At 47.2% G+C, this 18,743-nt stretch overlaps 1 protein-coding gene across 4 annotated transcripts in view; it reads left to right on the forward strand.

Annotated features, from left to right (window-relative positions):
• ABR (ABR activator of RhoGEF and GTPase) overlaps window positions 1–18,743 on the forward strand; it is a 291,714-nt gene that overhangs the window by 225,452 nt on the left and 47,519 nt on the right. For all 4 annotated transcript variants that reach the window (XM_074189144.1, XM_074189147.1, XM_074189145.1 and 1 more), the window contains 2 exons: window positions 1,307–1,404; window positions 1,783–1,914. In XM_074189144.1, the coding sequence (XP_074045245.1) occupies window positions 1,307–1,404; window positions 1,783–1,914 (230 nt within the window). The remainder of the gene's footprint in view (window positions 1–1,306; window positions 1,405–1,782; window positions 1,915–18,743) is intronic.

Below are 18,743 nucleotides of genomic sequence, written 5' to 3' on the forward strand. Positions count from 1 at the left end.
GGCCACTGATCTCTCACTTCAGAGCAGTGGCCCCCACTTGGCTATTCACCTTCATGCCTCTTGCTACACATGGTCAGTGGAAGGAGGCAGGAAGGACCCCAGAGATCAACCCTTTCCTGTAGGAAGACTTGGTTGGGGGTGGGGGGTGGGCGAGGAGAAGGGTTCCCAACTGGCAGCTGCCCCAGCTTCTGGAACCAAATATTAGACTTGCCCATCTGTCCTCTTTGGTAATCCTAGTCCTGTCGTGGGACATAAGAAGCCATCCTTTAATGGGTTGTGGGGAAGGGCTGAATGTATAGGAAGAAGCACTAAACACGGAGACAGTCGAACTTGATCTTTTTTCCAATTCTGTTAATCACTTGACCTTCTTGGGCCTCACAATGGGGAAGTTAGACTAGACATCTCTTCTCTCTAGGAGTATCTGTCTCTTTCCCTTTGTAGAAGGGGCTCCAGTTATCCTTTCAATTTGTATATCGCCTTATTTATGGTTACAGAACACCTTTCCATAACGAGTTCATTTAATGAATGAACTAATGAAGTAATGAAAATAGGTTCTTTGAATTGAGCACTAGGAGAACTAAATAGAAGAAGACGAGAGTGGAAAAGAAGCGTGGTCTCATGGAGAGATTCCTTCCCCTACTCCTTTGCAGAGGGTAGGGGCTATTTTTGGACATGCTGATTAGTTCTGTTTGATTCTCATTCCTTTTTTTTTTTCTTTTTTTGACATTTTAAGGATTGGTTCTCTGAGAGGGACAGGTGTAGGATACAGAAAAATAGAAACAAAAAATCCCCAGGAAATTGTTTTCTACAGAAAAGGAAAAAGGAACCAGTTCTTGCTTTTGAGGTGCTTACCCTTGAATGAGGGAAGATGTATAGAGGACGGATCCTCAAAAGGGCCCTGTGAGGGAGTTCTCCTTTTTGCAGGATGAGAAATACAAGGACCTCAAATCCTGATTTTAATGGAGGCCTTGGAGCCCAGAGAAGAAATGACTGAGTCACCTTCACTTAGATCCTTAGCAGGAAGGAGAGATTTGAATTGAGGTCTGTCCCCCTCCCAAATCCCAGACTCTTTCCATTACTCCAAGTTGACTCCTACATCCTTCCTGTCTTCCTCTAGCCCAGCCCTTTCATTTTACCCACGAGTTGACCCAAGCTAAATGATTTTGCCCAGGTTTCCTGATTCTCTGTGTTCCTTTGCCTTACACCGTACTATCCATCGATCTGTTGCTGATTCTCTCCGCCCCTGAACCCCCATTCCTGATCCCCCAAAACCTCAGCACCCCTCTGATTTCCCTTTCTTCCCCAGACTTGTACTGTACGTTAGAGGTGGACTCGTTTGGCTACTTTGTCAGCAAAGCAAAAACCAGGGTTTTTCGGGACACGACGGAACCCCAATGGAATGAGGTGAGTGAAGTGGAGGGACTGACCTTCAGAAAGATGGAAAGCACTGGTAACCCCACAGAGAGACCACAGCTCTAGAGGATAGAGCCCACTGTCATTTGAGAATTTGTATGTTAGTACCCATCACGGAAGCACATGTTCACTGGTTGTTTGGCCAGAGCTGGGCTGGGATGAGCCAGGGGGCTGGGGATCTAGCTATCCCTTGTGCTCTCTGGTCCCTTGCTTATCTCAGCTTCCACTCTGGACATCTCTGGGGTCTCCCAAACCCATTGTACCGGTCCCTCAGATGAGCCCAAGAGGGTTTCCTCCACTCCAGGTCATCTTGGAGGGAGTGTGGTGACCTAGGGAAGGGTCTGTGACTCTGTTCTCTGCTTCCCGTAGGAGTTTGAGATCGAGCTGGAGGGCTCCCAGTCTCTGCGAATCCTCTGCTACGAGAAATGCTATGATAAGACCAAGGTCAACAAGGACAACAATGAGATCGTGGACAAGATCATGGGCAAAGGGCAGATCCAGGTCAGACGCTTGGTGGGGGTGAAGAGGGGAAGGGTAGTGGAGAGACTACGCCCATAGGTCTCCCAGGAAGCTCTGCTTCATCTGTTTCACTTGAGCCTGTTTTTTCCCCTCCCTGGGGGCCTGGCTCTGCCCAATATCTCTGTCTTCCTACAGTGGCTTGGCCCTGCTGTGAGCTACAACTGAATGCAGTAAACATTGATTAATCACCACCTGTGTGTGAAACCCGGGGTTAAACTTGGGGAATATAAAGCAGAAAAAGAGGCCCAGGGAGTCTGGTTTTCTTCCTATACTGTTCCATCACTCAGGTAGCTCTAGTCTTTCTGGTCTGCCCCCAGTACAAGCAGAAAATCTCTAGGCTTCATGAGTGAGGAAGGAGACCAAGATCCTGTAGACCCCCAACTTTGCCAAAGGGGTCCCCCCCATCATTCATCAGCCCTCGTTACTGACCAGGTCTCCTGTTCCTCTCTTAGGCTGGTCTCGGCAGCACTGTCTCTTCTGTCATTACTTCTGATCAACTCTTAGAAGGAGATTTCTCCTTTCTCTTTTGAGTTTTGTTTCTTCTGCAGTGGTGATGGATCACACTGAACCATCTGTACTTCCTCACCTGGTTCTGCCCCCCCATGGGTATTTATCAAAAATGAGTGTGACCTGGTTCAGGGGTCACCTCTCTGACTGGTTGACTGTATGAAGCTCCCAAGCCTCCGTTGGAATGGAGCTTGAGGTCTCATTAACACCATGCTCTCATTTACCATGGAGCCCACAGGCCACTGTAAATAGCCATCCCAATACTTTCTGCTTCTCTAGGGAGGGCGAGGAATGTCCCTAGTGATGGCCTCTTCTCAGACCAGAACGGGAGCTTCCTGGCTACAGTCCTTGTTTCTTGGTGGCATTGTCTTAGTCATTTAATGAATGAACTAATGAAGTAATGAAAAGAGATTCTATGAATTGAACACTAGGAGAACTAATAGAAGAAGAGTGAAAAAGAAGCATGGTCTCATGGAGAGATTCCTTCCTCTACTCCTTTGCAGAGGGTAGGGGCTATTTTTTGATGTGCTGATTACTTCTGTTGTCTCTACCATCATGAGTTTGGTGGGGGTGAGGAGGATGGCACGCACGGACTGCCTGTCTGTCTGCCCCCTCCTGCTGCCACTCACTATGGCATCCTGATGTACCAGGCTTGCTCCTTATTCCTTGGCACTGTCACCAGGGAAACCAGTGCTGCCAAGACAACCGCAAGCTGGTGCTTCATTATAGAGAGAGCAGCACTGGGAGGAGGAGAGAGAGAGAGAGAGAGAGAGAGAAATATGGGGAGGGGGGAGAGACAGAGAAAGAAGGAGGAAGGGAGAGAAACCAAAAGAGGAGGGAGAGAGAAAAATGGGGGGAAGACAGAGAAAGTACAGAGAGATGGACAGAAAAAGAGGGAGGAAGGGAGATAGAATAAGAGAGTGAGAGAGGAGGGAGAGAGGAAATGGGGGGGGGAGGGAAAGACAGAAAAGGTGCAGAGAGAAAGAGGAAGGAAGGGAGACCAAGAGAGTAGGGGGTGGAGAGAGAGACAGAGAGGAGAGAGAGAGAGAGAGAGAGAGAGAGAGAGAGAGAGAGAGAGAGAGAGAGCTCTCAGAAGTTTTTCCTGTGTGTGGGTAATAGGATTCTGGTGGTGATCCCATCTCCAAATCCAGACAGTTCCTGGGGTGTCCAGACAAGGCTCATGGGGAGGTCTGGTGCCCACATTGTCCCTGTCTGTCTGTTCACCCCCTCCTCACTTAGAACTTAGTTGATCTCCTGATCCCAGGAGATTTCCAGCCCAGCATGGGTTTTGCTAGAACACTGCATGTCTCCATAGTAAAGAAGTGGGTGACCGTCATTTGTTCCCTCTGCTGTTTTTTTTTGGGGGGGGCAAGAGGGCCAGGGAGAGGGTGTTCTGGAATGGCATCAGTGCCACCAATTAACATAGGAAATTTGGAGTTCTCACTCCCCCATCCCTATTCTCTGAATATTGTTATGGAAACTCGCTCACTGGGGGGGACCCCTGCTGGCCACCTGAGTTTCCCTTCCCCTCTGTTTGGTCCCTCCCATTCCCTAGTCTCCCAGGCCCCCAAGGGAAATAAGCCATAAATCATTATGTCTTTGTGGCAGATGCAGATGGGGGGAAGGGGAAGAAGGAGGGGAGAGGAAGGAGAATCTCTGTTGCATTTGGCATAGAGGAGAGCTCAGACTGATAGGGAAATGTTTTTATATTTAAACTTTTAAAGATGTTACCTGCCTGGGAGTTGATATTAAAAGAAATCTATGATCAGGATTGCCAGCTGACCTTGAGCCCAGAAGTGGGCAGTTTGAATCCTCCCAGCCACCCTCCAGGGTCTGGCTTCCTGCTCTTTGTCACAGGTCTCTATGGAGCTGGAATTCCTAAAATGGCCCCATTGGGGAGGTCTGGGTAATGTGGGACTGAGTCAGGAGTGTTAGTTTGCCCTGCAGCCCCTCCAGCGGGTGGTTTGGCTCCCCAAACCAGCCACAGAGATATCTTCCCTTTGGAAGGGAGCTGGCCCAGCCCCTGGACCTCATCTAGCTTCTCTGCACATGGGGAGAGGGTGGCCTGGGGTACTATCCCACCAGAATCCTCCAGCACCTGATGTCTAGTTCTGCCCCAATGAGCAAGAAAGAAGGTGCTTGGTTGACATGGGAAAGAAGGTTCCCTGGTTCCTGCTGGCTATGGTCCTCCCCCAACACCAAAGCTACCAGGGAGAGCCTGCAGAACCAAAGAAAGACAGAGGACCTGGGTTCAAATCTTCACCCATCCCTCATTACTTAGGTGACTCTAAACAATGGGGATTAATTGGATAGAGGCTGGAGTTGAAATCAAAAAGACTTAGGTTTGAATCTTGCCCTTGGGCAGCTTTCCTGGGCCTCAGTTTTTTTTGTTTTTTTTTTTTGTTGTTAGTTTTAATCTGTAAAAGGGGTTAGGCTAGGTGGTTAAAGGTTTCAATCCAATATATTCCCTATGATCCTGTATCGCTTTACCATTCTTCTGTGCCTCAGTTTCCTCCTCTGCAAAATGAGAGTTAGACTCTCTGGCCCCTTCCTGCTCTATGGACATGATTTCATAGAGTAGCTCCTGAGTTCTCGCACCAATGATATATCAGTTGGCCCCAGTTGACTGCATTCTGTGGAATCACTAATTCTCTTCCAATTCCAATCTAGCCTTCACACTGTTGCCAAAAAATAATTCTCCTCTCACCTGGTCAGACCACCTCATTCCCTTACTCATAAGTCTTTAATAGCTCCCTATTGTCCCTGCTATAAAATGCAAACCCCTTATCGCATCCTTTACAGCCCACAATTTGGCTTCCAGTTATCACAGCCACATTATTTCCCATTATGGCTCTTCCCATGTGGGCTTTATGTCCCAGCTTAATTAGACTCCTCACAGTTCCTCCAAGCATCCACATAGGTTTCCTTATCCCCTCCTCCTCATCTCTGCCAACAGAGCCCTTCTTTTTCTTCAAGGCTCAGCCAGGATGCCATCTTCTTTCCCGCAGCAGGAATAGTTCTCTGCCCACCTTGACTCTTCCTGGGTCACTGCATCAGGATCGCTCCTTTGTACCATCATGATCTGGTATTATGGGCATGTCGTTTTGGGTTCCCTCGACACCAAACAGAATAACCAATGTTTGTTTTATCTTATTTTTGAAGCAATTGGGGTTAAGTGACTTGCCTAAGTTCACACAGCTAGTAAATGTCGCATTCGAACTCAGGTCCTTTTGACTCCAGAGCTGGTACTGTATCGACCCTACCACCTAGCTGTCTCAAATCGGTGTTTGTTGACTCAGTGAATGAATGAACAAAGGGATGAACAGATGCATGAATGATGGTCCAGTCTGCCAGGATAGATATTGTGTGACTGTCCCCTGAAAGGCTTGAGTGAGAATTGTGTCTGAGTTTATTAACAAGACTGAGAGATGAAGTAGGGATTCATCTCTCCTTCCTGCTGGTGGAGAGGCAGTGGGGGGGGGGGGTGAGATGCAGAATGAAGCCTGTGAGACCACCACATTTGTTTTGTCTGACTACACTGCAAGGGAAGAAGATTTTGTTGTTAGGGGAAGTGACGGTGATCTTTACAAAATGGGTGTTTAGGGGTGGCTAGGTGGCGCAGTGGATACAGCACCTGCCCTGGAGTCAGGAGTACCTGGGTTCAAATCTGGTCTCAGATACTTAATAATTACCTAGCTGTGAGGCCTTGGGCAAGCCACTTAACCCCATTTGCCTTGCAAAAACCTAAAAAAAAAATGAGTGTTTTATAAAACATTTTTCAGAAGAAAGGAGCCAGGTGGGCATGCCAGGTTATAAGACTATTTTGTGACAGAAAGGAGGGATGAATCTGGAGTTAAGTAACATTGCAGCATCTGTGTGACTGTGTGTGAGGTAGCTCACCTTTCTGGGCTTCAGATTCCTGCTATGTAGAATCGGGGGGGGTTGGACTTGGTCTCTGAGGTCCTCTTCAGCTCTAAATCCATGGTCTTATAATCCTACTCTGAGCCTCAGTTTCCTCATCTGTCAGTGGGAGGGAGGTTGTGTTTTAAGAATACTTACTATGAAGTGATTTCCTTCCTCACCAGATTTGGGGGGAAACTGGGTCCACTTGAAAATGATGAATGAATGTGAGGAGTCATCTTTATTTATTCCTTAGAGGCAAGACTCTGGCTTTTTCTTATAAAGATGTTCCTGCCTATCTGCTCCATGTGAGGGACAGGAGAGAAGGAAGACTTTGCTTCCACTGCCCCTCGTCTGGGCCAGTAGAAAGGAAAAGATGAAGGCATAAAGAGACCTGTCTTGTGACCTGCTCTACCTCTCTGTTTGAGGTTCCAGGTTCAAGAGAAAAAGAAGCTATGGGCCCTGCCCCTGGGGAGCTTGCAGTCTAAAAGGAGAGAGATGTAGGCAGGAGGCAGCTACAGAACCACTTGAGATCCTAGGCTAGGCAGGATAGACAAGAAGAAAATTGGTGAGTCAATCAACAAACATTCATTAAAGTTCCTTCTAGGCATAGGTACTCCAGTGGCTTCCCATCACCTCCAGGATCAAATGGAAAATCCTGGCTGGTGCTCAAAGCCCCTTATCACCTGCTCTCACCCCTCTTTCCTTTCTCACTTCTTACTCCCCCACACAGCCTCTTCCATCCAATGACTCTGGCCTCTTGGCTATTCCTCTAACTCTCATCTATGGGCATTTCTCTAGTGTCCCACATTGATACCGTGAACATTTTCTTACCTTTATCCAGGCCTCCTTCATCCAGAATGGGGGGGGGGGCTTTTAACCTTTGGTCAAGCTTATGCTCCCCTACTTAGTATCTTGTTTTTAAATGCATGGGACTGCAAAGTTAGATCAAAACCCAGCCAAATCTCTTTCCAAACAAGGGTGTAGATCCAGGTTAAGAATCCTTGCTTCTGAGTCAACCTCAGATTGGGAAGGGCTTCTCAGCCCTCCTCAGACCCCCTCTGGATCACCATGTTCATTTCCAGGTCCCACATTTGAAGTAGGAGCCTTGGGAAGCTGGAGACAGCCCAGAGAAGTGAAGGGTTCTTAGTATCAGGCCATAGCAAGATGGATGGGAAGGAATGATGAATTTTACCGGGGGGGGGGGGGTGGTGATGAAAGGTGTCTTCATACAAAGAGAAGGAAAAGGATCAGACTGGCTCTCGTTGACCTCCTTAGGCAGAACAAAGACCTTGCAGAGAGGGAGATTTAGACTTGATGGCAGGAAGAGTTTAAGTAATGATTAAAAATGTTGCGTAGCACTTCAGCATCATGATGCTTAGTGTAGCTCACTGGATTCTCCCCACAAAGTTAGCTACCTTCTCAACAGGTAGTGAGTTCCCTGTCACTGGAGATGTTCAAGCAAAGACCTAGTCACTGCTCATCAGGGAGGTTTGCACACAGGATTTCTTTTAGGCTGGAAATTGCACTAGAGGGGCTCCCCCTCCAATTTGTGGGGGGGGGGGTCTGTGCAATTTTTGTTAATTATCCAACCCAACCTGCCTTTGGTCTCCCTCTCTGCTGAAAGGTAAGCCTCCCTCATCCAAAGCCTCCCGGCTCTCTGCTGTGTTCCCACTCCCACCCCCAGCCCTGGGCTGGAGTGACTCAGCCGTCTGTTTACACAAAGCCTATTTCCGATAACAGCCCCCACATTTTCCCCATCCTCCAGATGCTCCTGTCCCCAACGGGACCTGCATGCTGACTGATCCACACGTTCCCATGGTTAGACCCATCCCTCAGAGGCCTGCTGAGAGAACTGGGTCTGCAGGCCCCATCTGAGCCTCCAAAAGCCAGACTCCGTCTGTTCTCTCGTCCCCCCCATCTTTTCTTTGCTCCTGCTATTTCAAATGAAGCTTGAGGCTTCCTACAGGCTGGAAGTTCCCCACCCCCAGAGCAAAAGACAGGCTCACTTTCCCATGAAGCCAGCAGATAAAGGCCTCCCACTGGAACCCGAACTGCGGTGGGGCAAAGTATGGTCTGGGTGGGAGAGAACCTTTGATCCAGAGCCCAGAGGGACTGGCAGAAGGCAAGCAGTCTTCTCTGGAGCAAGCTTCCTGGCCTTGGGTTTGGGGTCATCCTTCCTCTGGAGCTCAGCGCTCACCTTCACCTTCCTCCTCCCCAGGAAGCCAGTTTCAGGGTTTCCTCGGCAGGAGAGGGCAGCTGCCTAGACCCCAGTGACTTGGGAAGTGGCTGAGCCCCCAAAGAGCCTTGGGAGGTCATCTCACACAACCTCTGCTCCCAGGTAGCCAGGGATGTAGGCAGCAAAGACCCCAGCATGTGGGGCTAGCTTTTCTTTGGCTTTTTCCTTGACCCAAGGTTCTGTACTCGGAGCCTCCTCAGCCTCTAATTCCAATATTTTAGCCCCCTATGAAGAAGTAGGCTTCATGTCAGAGCAGTTCAGTAAACATTCCAATAAAACATAGGCTTCTTGAGGGCATGACAGACCCCCCCTTCCCCTTCCCTCCTTCCTCTTTTCCTTTTCCCTCCCTTCTTCCTTCCTTCTCTCCTCCCTTTCTCTTTCCCTTTTCCCCTCCCTCCTTTCTTCCTTTCCCTGCTTCCTCTTTCCCTTTTCCCTCCCTTCTTCCTTCTTTCTATCTTTCCTCCCTTCTTTCCTTCCCTTCCTTCTTTGCTTCCCTTCCTCCCTTCTTTCTTTCCTTTTCCCTTTCATCCTTTCTTCTTTTTTCTTCTTTCTCCTGTCTGTCTTTCCCCTTCCCTTTTTCTTTCCCTTCCTCCCTTCTCTGCTTTTCCTTTCTTCATTTCATTTTTTTGTCTTTCCTCACTTCTCTCCTTCCCTCTGTCTTCCTTCCTCCATATTTTCCTTCTTTTCTTTTCTCTTCCTTTCTTCTTTTTCTCCTTCCTCCTTCCCTCCTATCCTCCATATTTCCTTCTTTTCTTTTCACTTCCTTCCTTTCTTTTTCCCTTTCCTCCCTTCCTTCCTCTCTCTCTCTCCACCTCACCTGCAGAGTGTCTAACGTATAAAAGAACAGGATGGAGTATTATTGATTAAAAGACCTTAGCAGTCACTTCATCCACCTCCTTCCTTGCCTTTCTCCCTGAGAGGACTGGGGCACAGAGACTTGTTGGGGCAAGATCTCAACCCAGCTCTTCCCACCTTCCCATCTTCCCATGCTGGTGCAAGAGGCACTGGACAAGGTGCTGATCCTCAAAAGATGAATCAGGGGTGGCTAGGTGGCATAGTGGATAGAGCACTGGCTCTAGAGTCAGGAGTACCTGAGTTCAAATCTGGCCTCAGACACTTAATAATTACCAAAAAAAAAAGATGAATCAGAATTTGAAGAAGTATCAAGGTAAGTTGTCTACAAGGGAGGGAGAGGACCACAGAATATCCCAGGGGAACCACCCTCCCATTATCATTTGTCCTTAACACTTGGTGGCCACAGAAAACATCAACTTGCCCTTTTGAAATCTGTGTGTGTGCATAAGGGGAAACTGAGGCCCAAAGAGATGTGAGAGACCCAAGGATCACAAGAGCATTGATGTAGCACTGGTAAGAACCCCAAAGGTCATCTGATGCAGCCCTACCTATCATTTTACAAAAGAGAAAACCAAGGCTCATGCAGGTTAACTGACTTCTCCAAGGTCATACAGGTGGAAAGTAGAAGGATTCTGGCCCAGGTCCTCTTGATTCTTGATCCATCACACTTTCCTAGCTCTGTGCCCATTAGCTGTGCCCATTGTTATTCCTTTTAGGACTTGCTGTCTTCCTCCTGGATTCCGTCAATCAGTAGACATTTATTAAATACTTGCTATGAGCTCGGCCCAAGGAAAACACATTTTTTTTTTGCAAGGTTGTGGGGTTAAGTGGCTTGCCCAAGGCCACACAGCTAGGTAATTATTAAGTGTCTGAAGCCGGATTTGAACTCAGATACTCCTGACTCCAGGGCCAGTGCTCTATCCACTGTGCCACCTAGCCACCCCAGAAAACACATTTTTTAAAGTCCTCAGAAAGCTTACATTCTAACATGGGAGAAAGTGTGTCCATATAGAAATGACCACAGAGTGAATGGATCCAGGGGAGTTCATGGTAGGAGAGGGGACGAAGACCTGGGCTGGGCAGGCAGGGCGCAGTGAGGAATAGCCTCCTGGAGAAGGGGGTACATGCATGAGTTCCCTTTGGGAGGGGAACCAGGGCTTCTAAGAGCCAGAGGTGATGAGGGAGAAGATTTCAGACCAGATCCCCCATTTTTCAGAGAACACTGATATCCAGAGAAGAGCTGAGACTCAATTTACTCAGGTAGAAAAGAGCTCTCGTTCCACTACCTGCCTGCTGAATGACTTCTTTGGGTAGGACCTGCTCTTCTGTCCTTGCACAGGGGGGTTTGCTTGGGTCAGGAGAGGAGATGAACCATTCAGTTGTGGGGTCTGCCCAGCTTTAGGGGTGGCAATGGGTTCTCAGTCTGGGCTGAGTCAGACTCAGAACTTTGGGGAAACTGAAGAGCATGCCACTATTTTTTAGTTCTAGTTTTCTAAGCGGCTTGAGACAGAGGGAGGTAGTTAAGGACAGGAGTGTTTGTGAATCAAGGAGGCAGGTGAGGCTCTAGAATCGTCTGCAGGAGCATTGAGGCTTCCCAAAGTCCTTACCTTTGGTATAAGCTATACTTGAGCATTGGTCAAAATCATCATCTCTGTTCAGGGAGAAGACTTAGCTCTGGGACCAGAGGACCTGGGTTCAGATCTTGCTGGTGATCCAGGCTCCTTGTGGGGTACACAGATGGCTTCTCAGATTCTTTCTCCAGATCTATAAAGCCTCTCAACCTCCTTTGGCCTCACTCACTTTCTCTGTAAAATGAGGAGGGTGAACTTGTAGCCTCTGAAGTTCTTTCTGACTTGAGTGTAGGAAATCATTTAGCCTTCCTTGGCCTCAGTTTCTTTCTCTGTAAAATGAGGGAGTTGAACTCAATGACACCTCTGAGGTCCTTTCTCATTTCTGCTCTGGGACCCTAATATTGGCCTCAGACAAGTATTGGGGGTCAGCTCCTCTTGGGCTTCCCTTCTCAGGTTAGCTGAGGCAAAGGCCAAGGATGGGGCCTTCGGTTTTCATACCACCCAGCCCTTGGGGCTGCCAGCCACAATCGAGTGAGAGACAAGACCACAGCTCCCATCTGTCTCCTGGGCTCAGCGCCTAGACCTTGTTTGGTGTCCCCCACATCGGGGGCTGTGCTGGACCACACTGGGGGGATTGTGGCTCCTGGGAGTTCTGACTGCGTGGCCTGAAGCCCATCCCAGCTGGCCCCAGAAGGCAGAATGCACTGGTCACCTCACAGAAGCCAGCTGCACCTGCTTCTCTGACTGGGCTTTCCAGTATCTGTCAAAGGAGAGGTTGGTATCAGACGTGCTTGCTGCTATGCCGGATCTTGGGTGGGGAGGGCAAGGGCAGGAGGGCTGAACATTCAGTCTTCATCCTCTGCCTCCCTGCACCCCCCCCCCCCCCAGTGCCTTAGCTGATGCTCCTCAATTAAAAACAACCGTCACAGCACGCTCAATAAATACTAATAAACTAGAGTGGAGCAAGTCTCCCTATATTTAAATAACTATTTATACCTTACTTAAAATTTAGAACATTCATTTTAATCAATTATCCCCTTCCAATTCAGACTATTTATTACTCATTTGTTGCCTTCTAAATGGTACAGAAGAAAGAATGCTGAGTTTAGAGTCCGAGGACCTGGATTCTAATCCCAGTTCTGCCCCTAACACCCTGTATGACCTTGGGCAAGTCACTAGACCTCTCTTGGTCTCAGTTTTTTCAACTGTAAAATAAGGAGGTGACTTCTAAGGCCTCTTCCAGTTCCTTCCCAGTGATTATCCTGAACTGAATTTAGAGTGTGATAATCTAGATACAGTTACCTGTGTGACCTTTGGCATGGCACTCCCTGGGCCTTGGTTTCCCCAATCTGTAAAATGAGAAGGTGGTGTTTGATGGCCTCTTCTAAATCTAGAACCTGTGAGCCTGCACCCCCAAGTCCTTGATAAAGAAATGTAGGACTGCTGTGTGTTGTGAAATAAGTGATCATTGGGTGGTGGCCTCCCCAGCCAGAGCTCATTTGGTCCAGACACCTGCAGTGAGGTGAGGCCTACTTGGCTCTCCTGGGAGCAAGTCAGAAAAATCACTGCAGTGAGTGACCCATGGGACTGGAGTTGGTCTTGTGGTGGCTTTCTCTGGTCTTGGAACCCAGATGACTGGGGAGCTCATCCCTTCTCAGGAATTCATCCACCTGGGCTAAGCAATGCCAGCTAAGGAGGGGAGCTGGGGAACAAGAGGGTACTGTGAGCCTTGTCGGGTCTATTCCTGGTTTCAATTACTCCAAAGACTGTAAGGAAGTTGAGGAGTGAGTTTGGGTCCACCATGGCCTCTTTCCATGGGGCTGGGGTTGGAGCAGCTGAGGAAGAGCAAAGACAACCCAACCCAACACTCTCCTCAGAGTCTCAGAACCCATGTCCTAAGGCAGAGGAAGAATAGTGACCTTGTAGTCAAGGGTATATATGTGACTATGTATGGTGTGTGTGTGTGTGTGTGTGTGTGTGTGTCCTTTCTCATCCTCAGGGCCATTTGACTCAGACCAGCCACACAGCCCTGGGGACTAAAATTGTCCTAACCCTTCTGAGTCCTTGATTTGAGTTCAAGGTCGATTGAATTGCCCATTGCATGCCTACAGAAATCACCCCAAGGCAAGGGTTGGCCCCATCTTTTCAGGGAAGTAGAGCAAGGGAAAGAGGAAGAGAGGGAGCTAGGATAAGACTTGGGTAAAAGGATCTATAGTGTAAAGCTGGAATAACTTATCTGTGGTGCTTAATAGATGATTTTTTTCTAATGCCACTTCATAGAGGGAGAATCATGAGACCTAGAGTAGAAAGGGGTCATTGAGATGAAGCACGGATCAAGGAAAACCATCCAAGACCACAAAATAGATCTGATATTATAGGCACCATTTCACAGCTGTAGGCCCCCACCTCTGTAGAGGAGCACAGGAGGTCTTTTTCACTCAAGCTTGGTCATTGGAATTTCCCAATATTCATCTCAGATTGCTTCGCTGTCATTCTTTGCCATGGACATTGTTGTCGTCATTGCATCTGCTGTTTTCCTGGCTCTGCTTCCTTCCTTTAGGGCCATTTCCTGTGAGTCTTTCCATGTCCTACTCATTAGAAGTAATCTGGCTAGGCCCACAGCCAGAAAGACCTGAGTTCAAATTTCCTCTCTGATTATTGGTTCAGTGACCCTGGACAAGTCACTTCATCTCTAACCGTTTTGAGACCATTTTAGTCTCTCTCTCTCTCTCTCTCTCTCTCTCTCTCTCTCTCTCTCTCTCTCTCTTTCTTCTAGTTTTTGCAAGGCAATGGGGTTAAGTGACTTGCCCAAGGCCACACAGCTAGGTAATTATTAAGTGTCTGAGGCCAGATTTGAACTCAGGTACTCCTGAATCCAGGGCCGGTGCTCTATCCACTGCACCACCTAGCTGCCCCCATTTTAGTCTCTCTAAGACTAGAATTTACAGAGGGCATGTCAACTTCCACTGGAGGAGGGAATTTTCTCTCTTGGGAAATCCCTAAATCAGTGAAATCGTAGTTCCCATCCTTTTCATCACAGCCCCTTAAATCCCATTCCATTCATTCACTGCAATTTATTTAGCCTTGCCCTAATCGGTGGGCATCTACTTTATGTCCACATCTGTATTGCCATCAAAAAATAGAATTATAAATATTCATGTGTATCTACAAACTTTCTGTCTTTGACCTAACAGGGGCATCTCTTGGGTCAAAGGATATTGGCTCCTGGGCATCTCTCTGTCTTTCATTTTCTCTCTAAAAATTAGGGACTCAAAACTGATCAGCTCTGAAGTTCAGTTCTGACATCCTGTGACTGTTTATAGTTTTAAATAATTTGAAGGATTGTAGCTCTTGAGATGAAAAGACCCAGTGAACATCTAGACCAGTGTCTTTATTTTATAGACGAAGAAATTGAGACCTATTGGAGGTAAATGATTTGCCCAATGTCACACAGGTAGGAAGTGTCACTAAACATTTATTAAGCTCCTACCTACTATGTGCCAGTGTTATGTCCAGACATATAAAATGAGGCAAGAGACGGTCCCTACCCTCAAGGAGTTCCCAGTCTAATTGGAAAGGAGATATACTGTGTCTCAGGAGGGATTGGAACTCAGCTCTTCTGACTCCAGAGACATCCTTATTTCCGCTGTAGCAGATCCGTATTGAAGGAGGATTTGGGGATCACTGCAGCCTTTGATGCTCTCATACCATGGCAGGCTCTGGTGCTCTGAGTCTGGCCATCACTCCCACATATTTCAAGGCCACAGAATGAGACCATGACCCTGACTGCTGTGGGAAGGCTTATTTTGACTGGGAGGAAGCCAGGGCTCCAGGGGAGGGAGCAGGATCATTGTCCTTCATTTTTTTGTCCTACCTCTCCTGTCCCCTGCCCCCTCCCTGGGGTCTCCCAAGTGACCCTGGGCTTGAAAGGAGGCCCAAAGCTGTTGGCATTCGGAAGCTGCATTCCTTCCTCCCACAAATGGACGTGGCAGCAGTAGCCAGCTCTCCCAAGGGGCTTCACCGGCCTATCTCAAGTGCTCCCGTTATCTTCTTCCTGCCTGTGCATTCCTCATCAAACAAGCTTGTTGTTTGAATCCTCGTGATACCAGGAGGCCCTTGGGGCTCATAGAAGCAGATCTGAAGCTGGAAACCTCAGAGGCCTGTAGGCTAGCCTTTCCCCTTTTTTGATGTCATTTTTTACAGAGGAGGAAACTGAGATCTAGGGATTCATTCAGGGTCCATCCACAGAACACATTAGAGGTGGAATTTTAAACTCAGGTCCTCTAACATTCTTTCCATGGCTCTATGCATTATTAATAATTATATTACACCATTATGTCATTATTAATAATTCTGTAATTAATCATAATATCCCACATTTGCTCCAATTACCTTGTTTTTGCTTACTCATGAACACATAAGAGGCAGCATGAATACAACAGGAGGCTTGGAGCTGGGCAGCTGGGGTTCAGATATATCTGTGATACTAGCGGAGTGACCTCTAGGATTGATCTTCTACTGTGTGTGTGATGGCAGGACTTTGTTCATACAGCTGAGGGAAGAAATGTTGCCCCAGTACTGATAATAGCTGACATTTACTTACTGTTTCAAAGTTTCCAAAGGGTTTTTGTTTTGTTTTGTTTTTTAGGTTTTTGCAAGGCAAATGGGGTTAAGTGGCTTGCCCGAGGCCACACAGCTAGGTAATTATTAAGTGTCTGAGACCGGATTTGAACCCCGGTACTCCTGACTCCAAGGTGGGTGCTTTATCCACTACACCACCTAGCCACCCCTCCAAAGGGTTTTACAGACCTTAGAGGCAAGTGCTCAGATCCTGGACTTGGAAGACTTGAGTCCTCACTTAGCTGTATGACCCTGAGCAAATCCTTTAATCTTTCTTAGCTTCAGTCTCCTTCTCTCTAAAATGGGCATAATAACAGCCCTCATCCCCTCCCCCAGGGAGATCGTGAGAATCAAATGAGTTAATATTTGTAAAGACTTCTGCAAAGCCTAGAAATGCTAAGTGCTAGTTGTTATGTGAGCCTTTTCTAATGTTACCTATTGTTATTTTTACTACCTATCAAATTTTAACTTTGCAAGGTGTGGATCATTTCCTTTTTTTCTCCCTGAATGTCAGATCCTCTCCATAAGGAACTCCTCCTCTCTACCAATGTAGATCATACCTTCTCAACATCTGTGACTTTTCCAAGGTCACACAGTCAGAACAAATCAGGGGCAAGGCAGCCTAATTCTGAAGCTGCCTCCCAGCATTATCCCCATTTTGCAGATAATGTCATTAAGGTCCAGAAGTGAAGTGACTTACTTAGGGTCACATAATTGCTGGTATAAGGTAGGATTTGCACTCAGGAGTCCCTGTTTCAAGTCACTGTCTACCATCTAGGTGGTGGTGGTGGTGGTGGTGGTGGTGATGGTGATGGTGATGGTGATGGTGATGGTGATGGTGATGGCGATGGTGATGGCGATGGTGATGGTGATGGCTGTTGGTGGTCCCTTCCTGAAGTGTTTGTTTTGGCCACAGAGTAGAAATCTGAGATGTCTTGGAAAACCTGAATCTTCCCAGTTTGGTTCTTGGACCCATTCCCTCCCTGACCTCTGCCTTTATAGTGGTGTCCATTGACCTCTCACTGTGCAAAGCTGGGGACCCTGGAAATCCTTGAGGAAACTTGTCTGAGACCTAGAGAAACCCACGTCAGGGCTTTCTTATATTTGCCAGCCCACATCAGCCTCATCAGAAATGGTTTTTCCCAAAACTTTGAAGAGGAAACTTTCTCTCTCTCTCTCTCTCTCTCTCTCTCTCTCTCTCTCTCTCTCTCTCTCTCTCTCTCTCTCTCTCTCTGCCCTTACCTTTTCTTTCTCCCAGGTGTTCTTAGTTTGGCCAACCCAAACTTTTCCAAGTGAACTCGTGAGACAGGAAACTTTAATAGCAACCAGATGTCTGCTTCAGCTCTCTTCTCTTTTCCCAATTCTAAACCAGACTCCATGGAAAGAACTCAACTTATAGGGTCAGTGGACCTGGATTCAAATTCTGCCTCTGTCTTGTCCCTTCACTTCTATGGGCCTCAGTTACTTCATTTACAAGAGGAGGGGGTCTGAGATCCCTCATAGCTCAGAATCTTAGGGAGATACTGTGATCTTTTTTTACCAGAATTGAAAACCATGCAGTGACTAAGGACTGACTCTAGAGTTGGGACTCCTAGCATTCCTGTCTCCCAAACCCCTTGGGCTACATCTGTTAAAGCCTGAGGACTCCTCTTAGGACTCCAAAGACCAGAGAAGTATTTTGGGATTTTTTTTTCCAAAAACAAATCTATGGACCCTTGATCCGGACTTTTAGAGAGTTCTTGGAATTGGACAGTGGATAGAGCACTGACCTTGGAATCAGGAAGTCAGGAGTTTGAATCCAACCTCAGACACTTGCCGCTTACTAGTTGTGTGATCCTGATTGCCTTGCATCCAGGGCCATCTCCATTTGTCTTGATTTATATGTAGTCATTGGACCCAAATGCCCTGGAGGAGAAAGTGAGGCTGGTAACTTAGCATAGCATCCCCCTTACTCAAATCTAATTCATGTGCTTGTCATAACATCACTTCCCTGATACTGTGATCTTCTTTGAAAATGAAGGACAAGGGGCGGATAGGTGGCACAGTGGATAGAGGCCCTGGAGTCAGGAGTACCTGAGTTCAAATTCATCCTCAGACACTTAATAATTACCTAGCTGTGTGGCCTTGGGCAAGCCACTTAACCCCATTGCCTTGCTAAAAAAAAAAAAAAGACAAACATTGTTATTATTATTAATATTATTATTATATTACAACACTTTCTCCATGAGAACACCCATTCTCTCACCTGCCTGAAAGGAAAGTAGAAAAAAAGTGGGAGGGGGAGATCAGTGCTATATAGGAATGATTAGCAGTCAGTTACTGTGCTAATCATTGGGGTTACAAAAATAGGCAAAAACCAGTCCCTATCTTCAAGGATTTCAACTCATATTCCAATAGATCTTCAGGTTCTAGCCCTATCTGGCCTTGAGTAATTGTTCCATCCCTCCACCCTAGCATGAATGAAGTTTGCATGAAAGGACTCCCAGGGTCCCTTCCAGCTCTGACCTTCTCCAACTCCCTCCTTTCATGTTATCTGACTGAGCTTGCAAAGATGAGATGATGCTTTCACCAGAGAAATTCAAACCTGTTCTGAAATTCCGTATAGGGGTTTGTCAGGCCAACCCTTCGCAGCTTTCCTCATGGAGTCTGCCACAGCACCTCTGCTCCTGGTCTTTATAGGACCTTAGTCATCATCTCCCAGATTGCCTTATTTATTGAAGGAGGTCATACAGTCCACGTGCATTTATTTTATTTTATTTTATTTTATTTAGGTTTTTGCAAGGCAAATGGAGTTAAGTGGCTTGCCCAAGGCCACACAGCTAGGTAATTATTAAGTGTCTGAGACTGGATTTGAACCCAAGTACTCCTGACTCCAAGGCCGATGCTTTATCCACTATGCTACCTAGCCACCCCACATTTATTTTAGAAGTGTGAGGACCCACACTGGAAGCCTCAGAGGCTGCTTGGGCACACCCACTCATTTTAACAATGCAGGAAACTGAGGCCTGAGATGAAGTGATTTGTTCAAGGTCACACAGTAACTCTCAAGTCCAGGTTTTATATACTTTAAGCCTGGCTCTCTACCATGTTGTTGGGAGAATCCCTCAGGACTACGAGGT

This window comes from Macrotis lagotis, chromosome 5 (assembly GCF_037893015.1).
Source record: "Macrotis lagotis isolate mMagLag1 chromosome 5, bilby.v1.9.chrom.fasta, whole genome shotgun sequence".
Taxonomy (NCBI): Eukaryota; Metazoa; Chordata; class Mammalia; order Peramelemorphia; family Peramelidae; genus Macrotis; species Macrotis lagotis.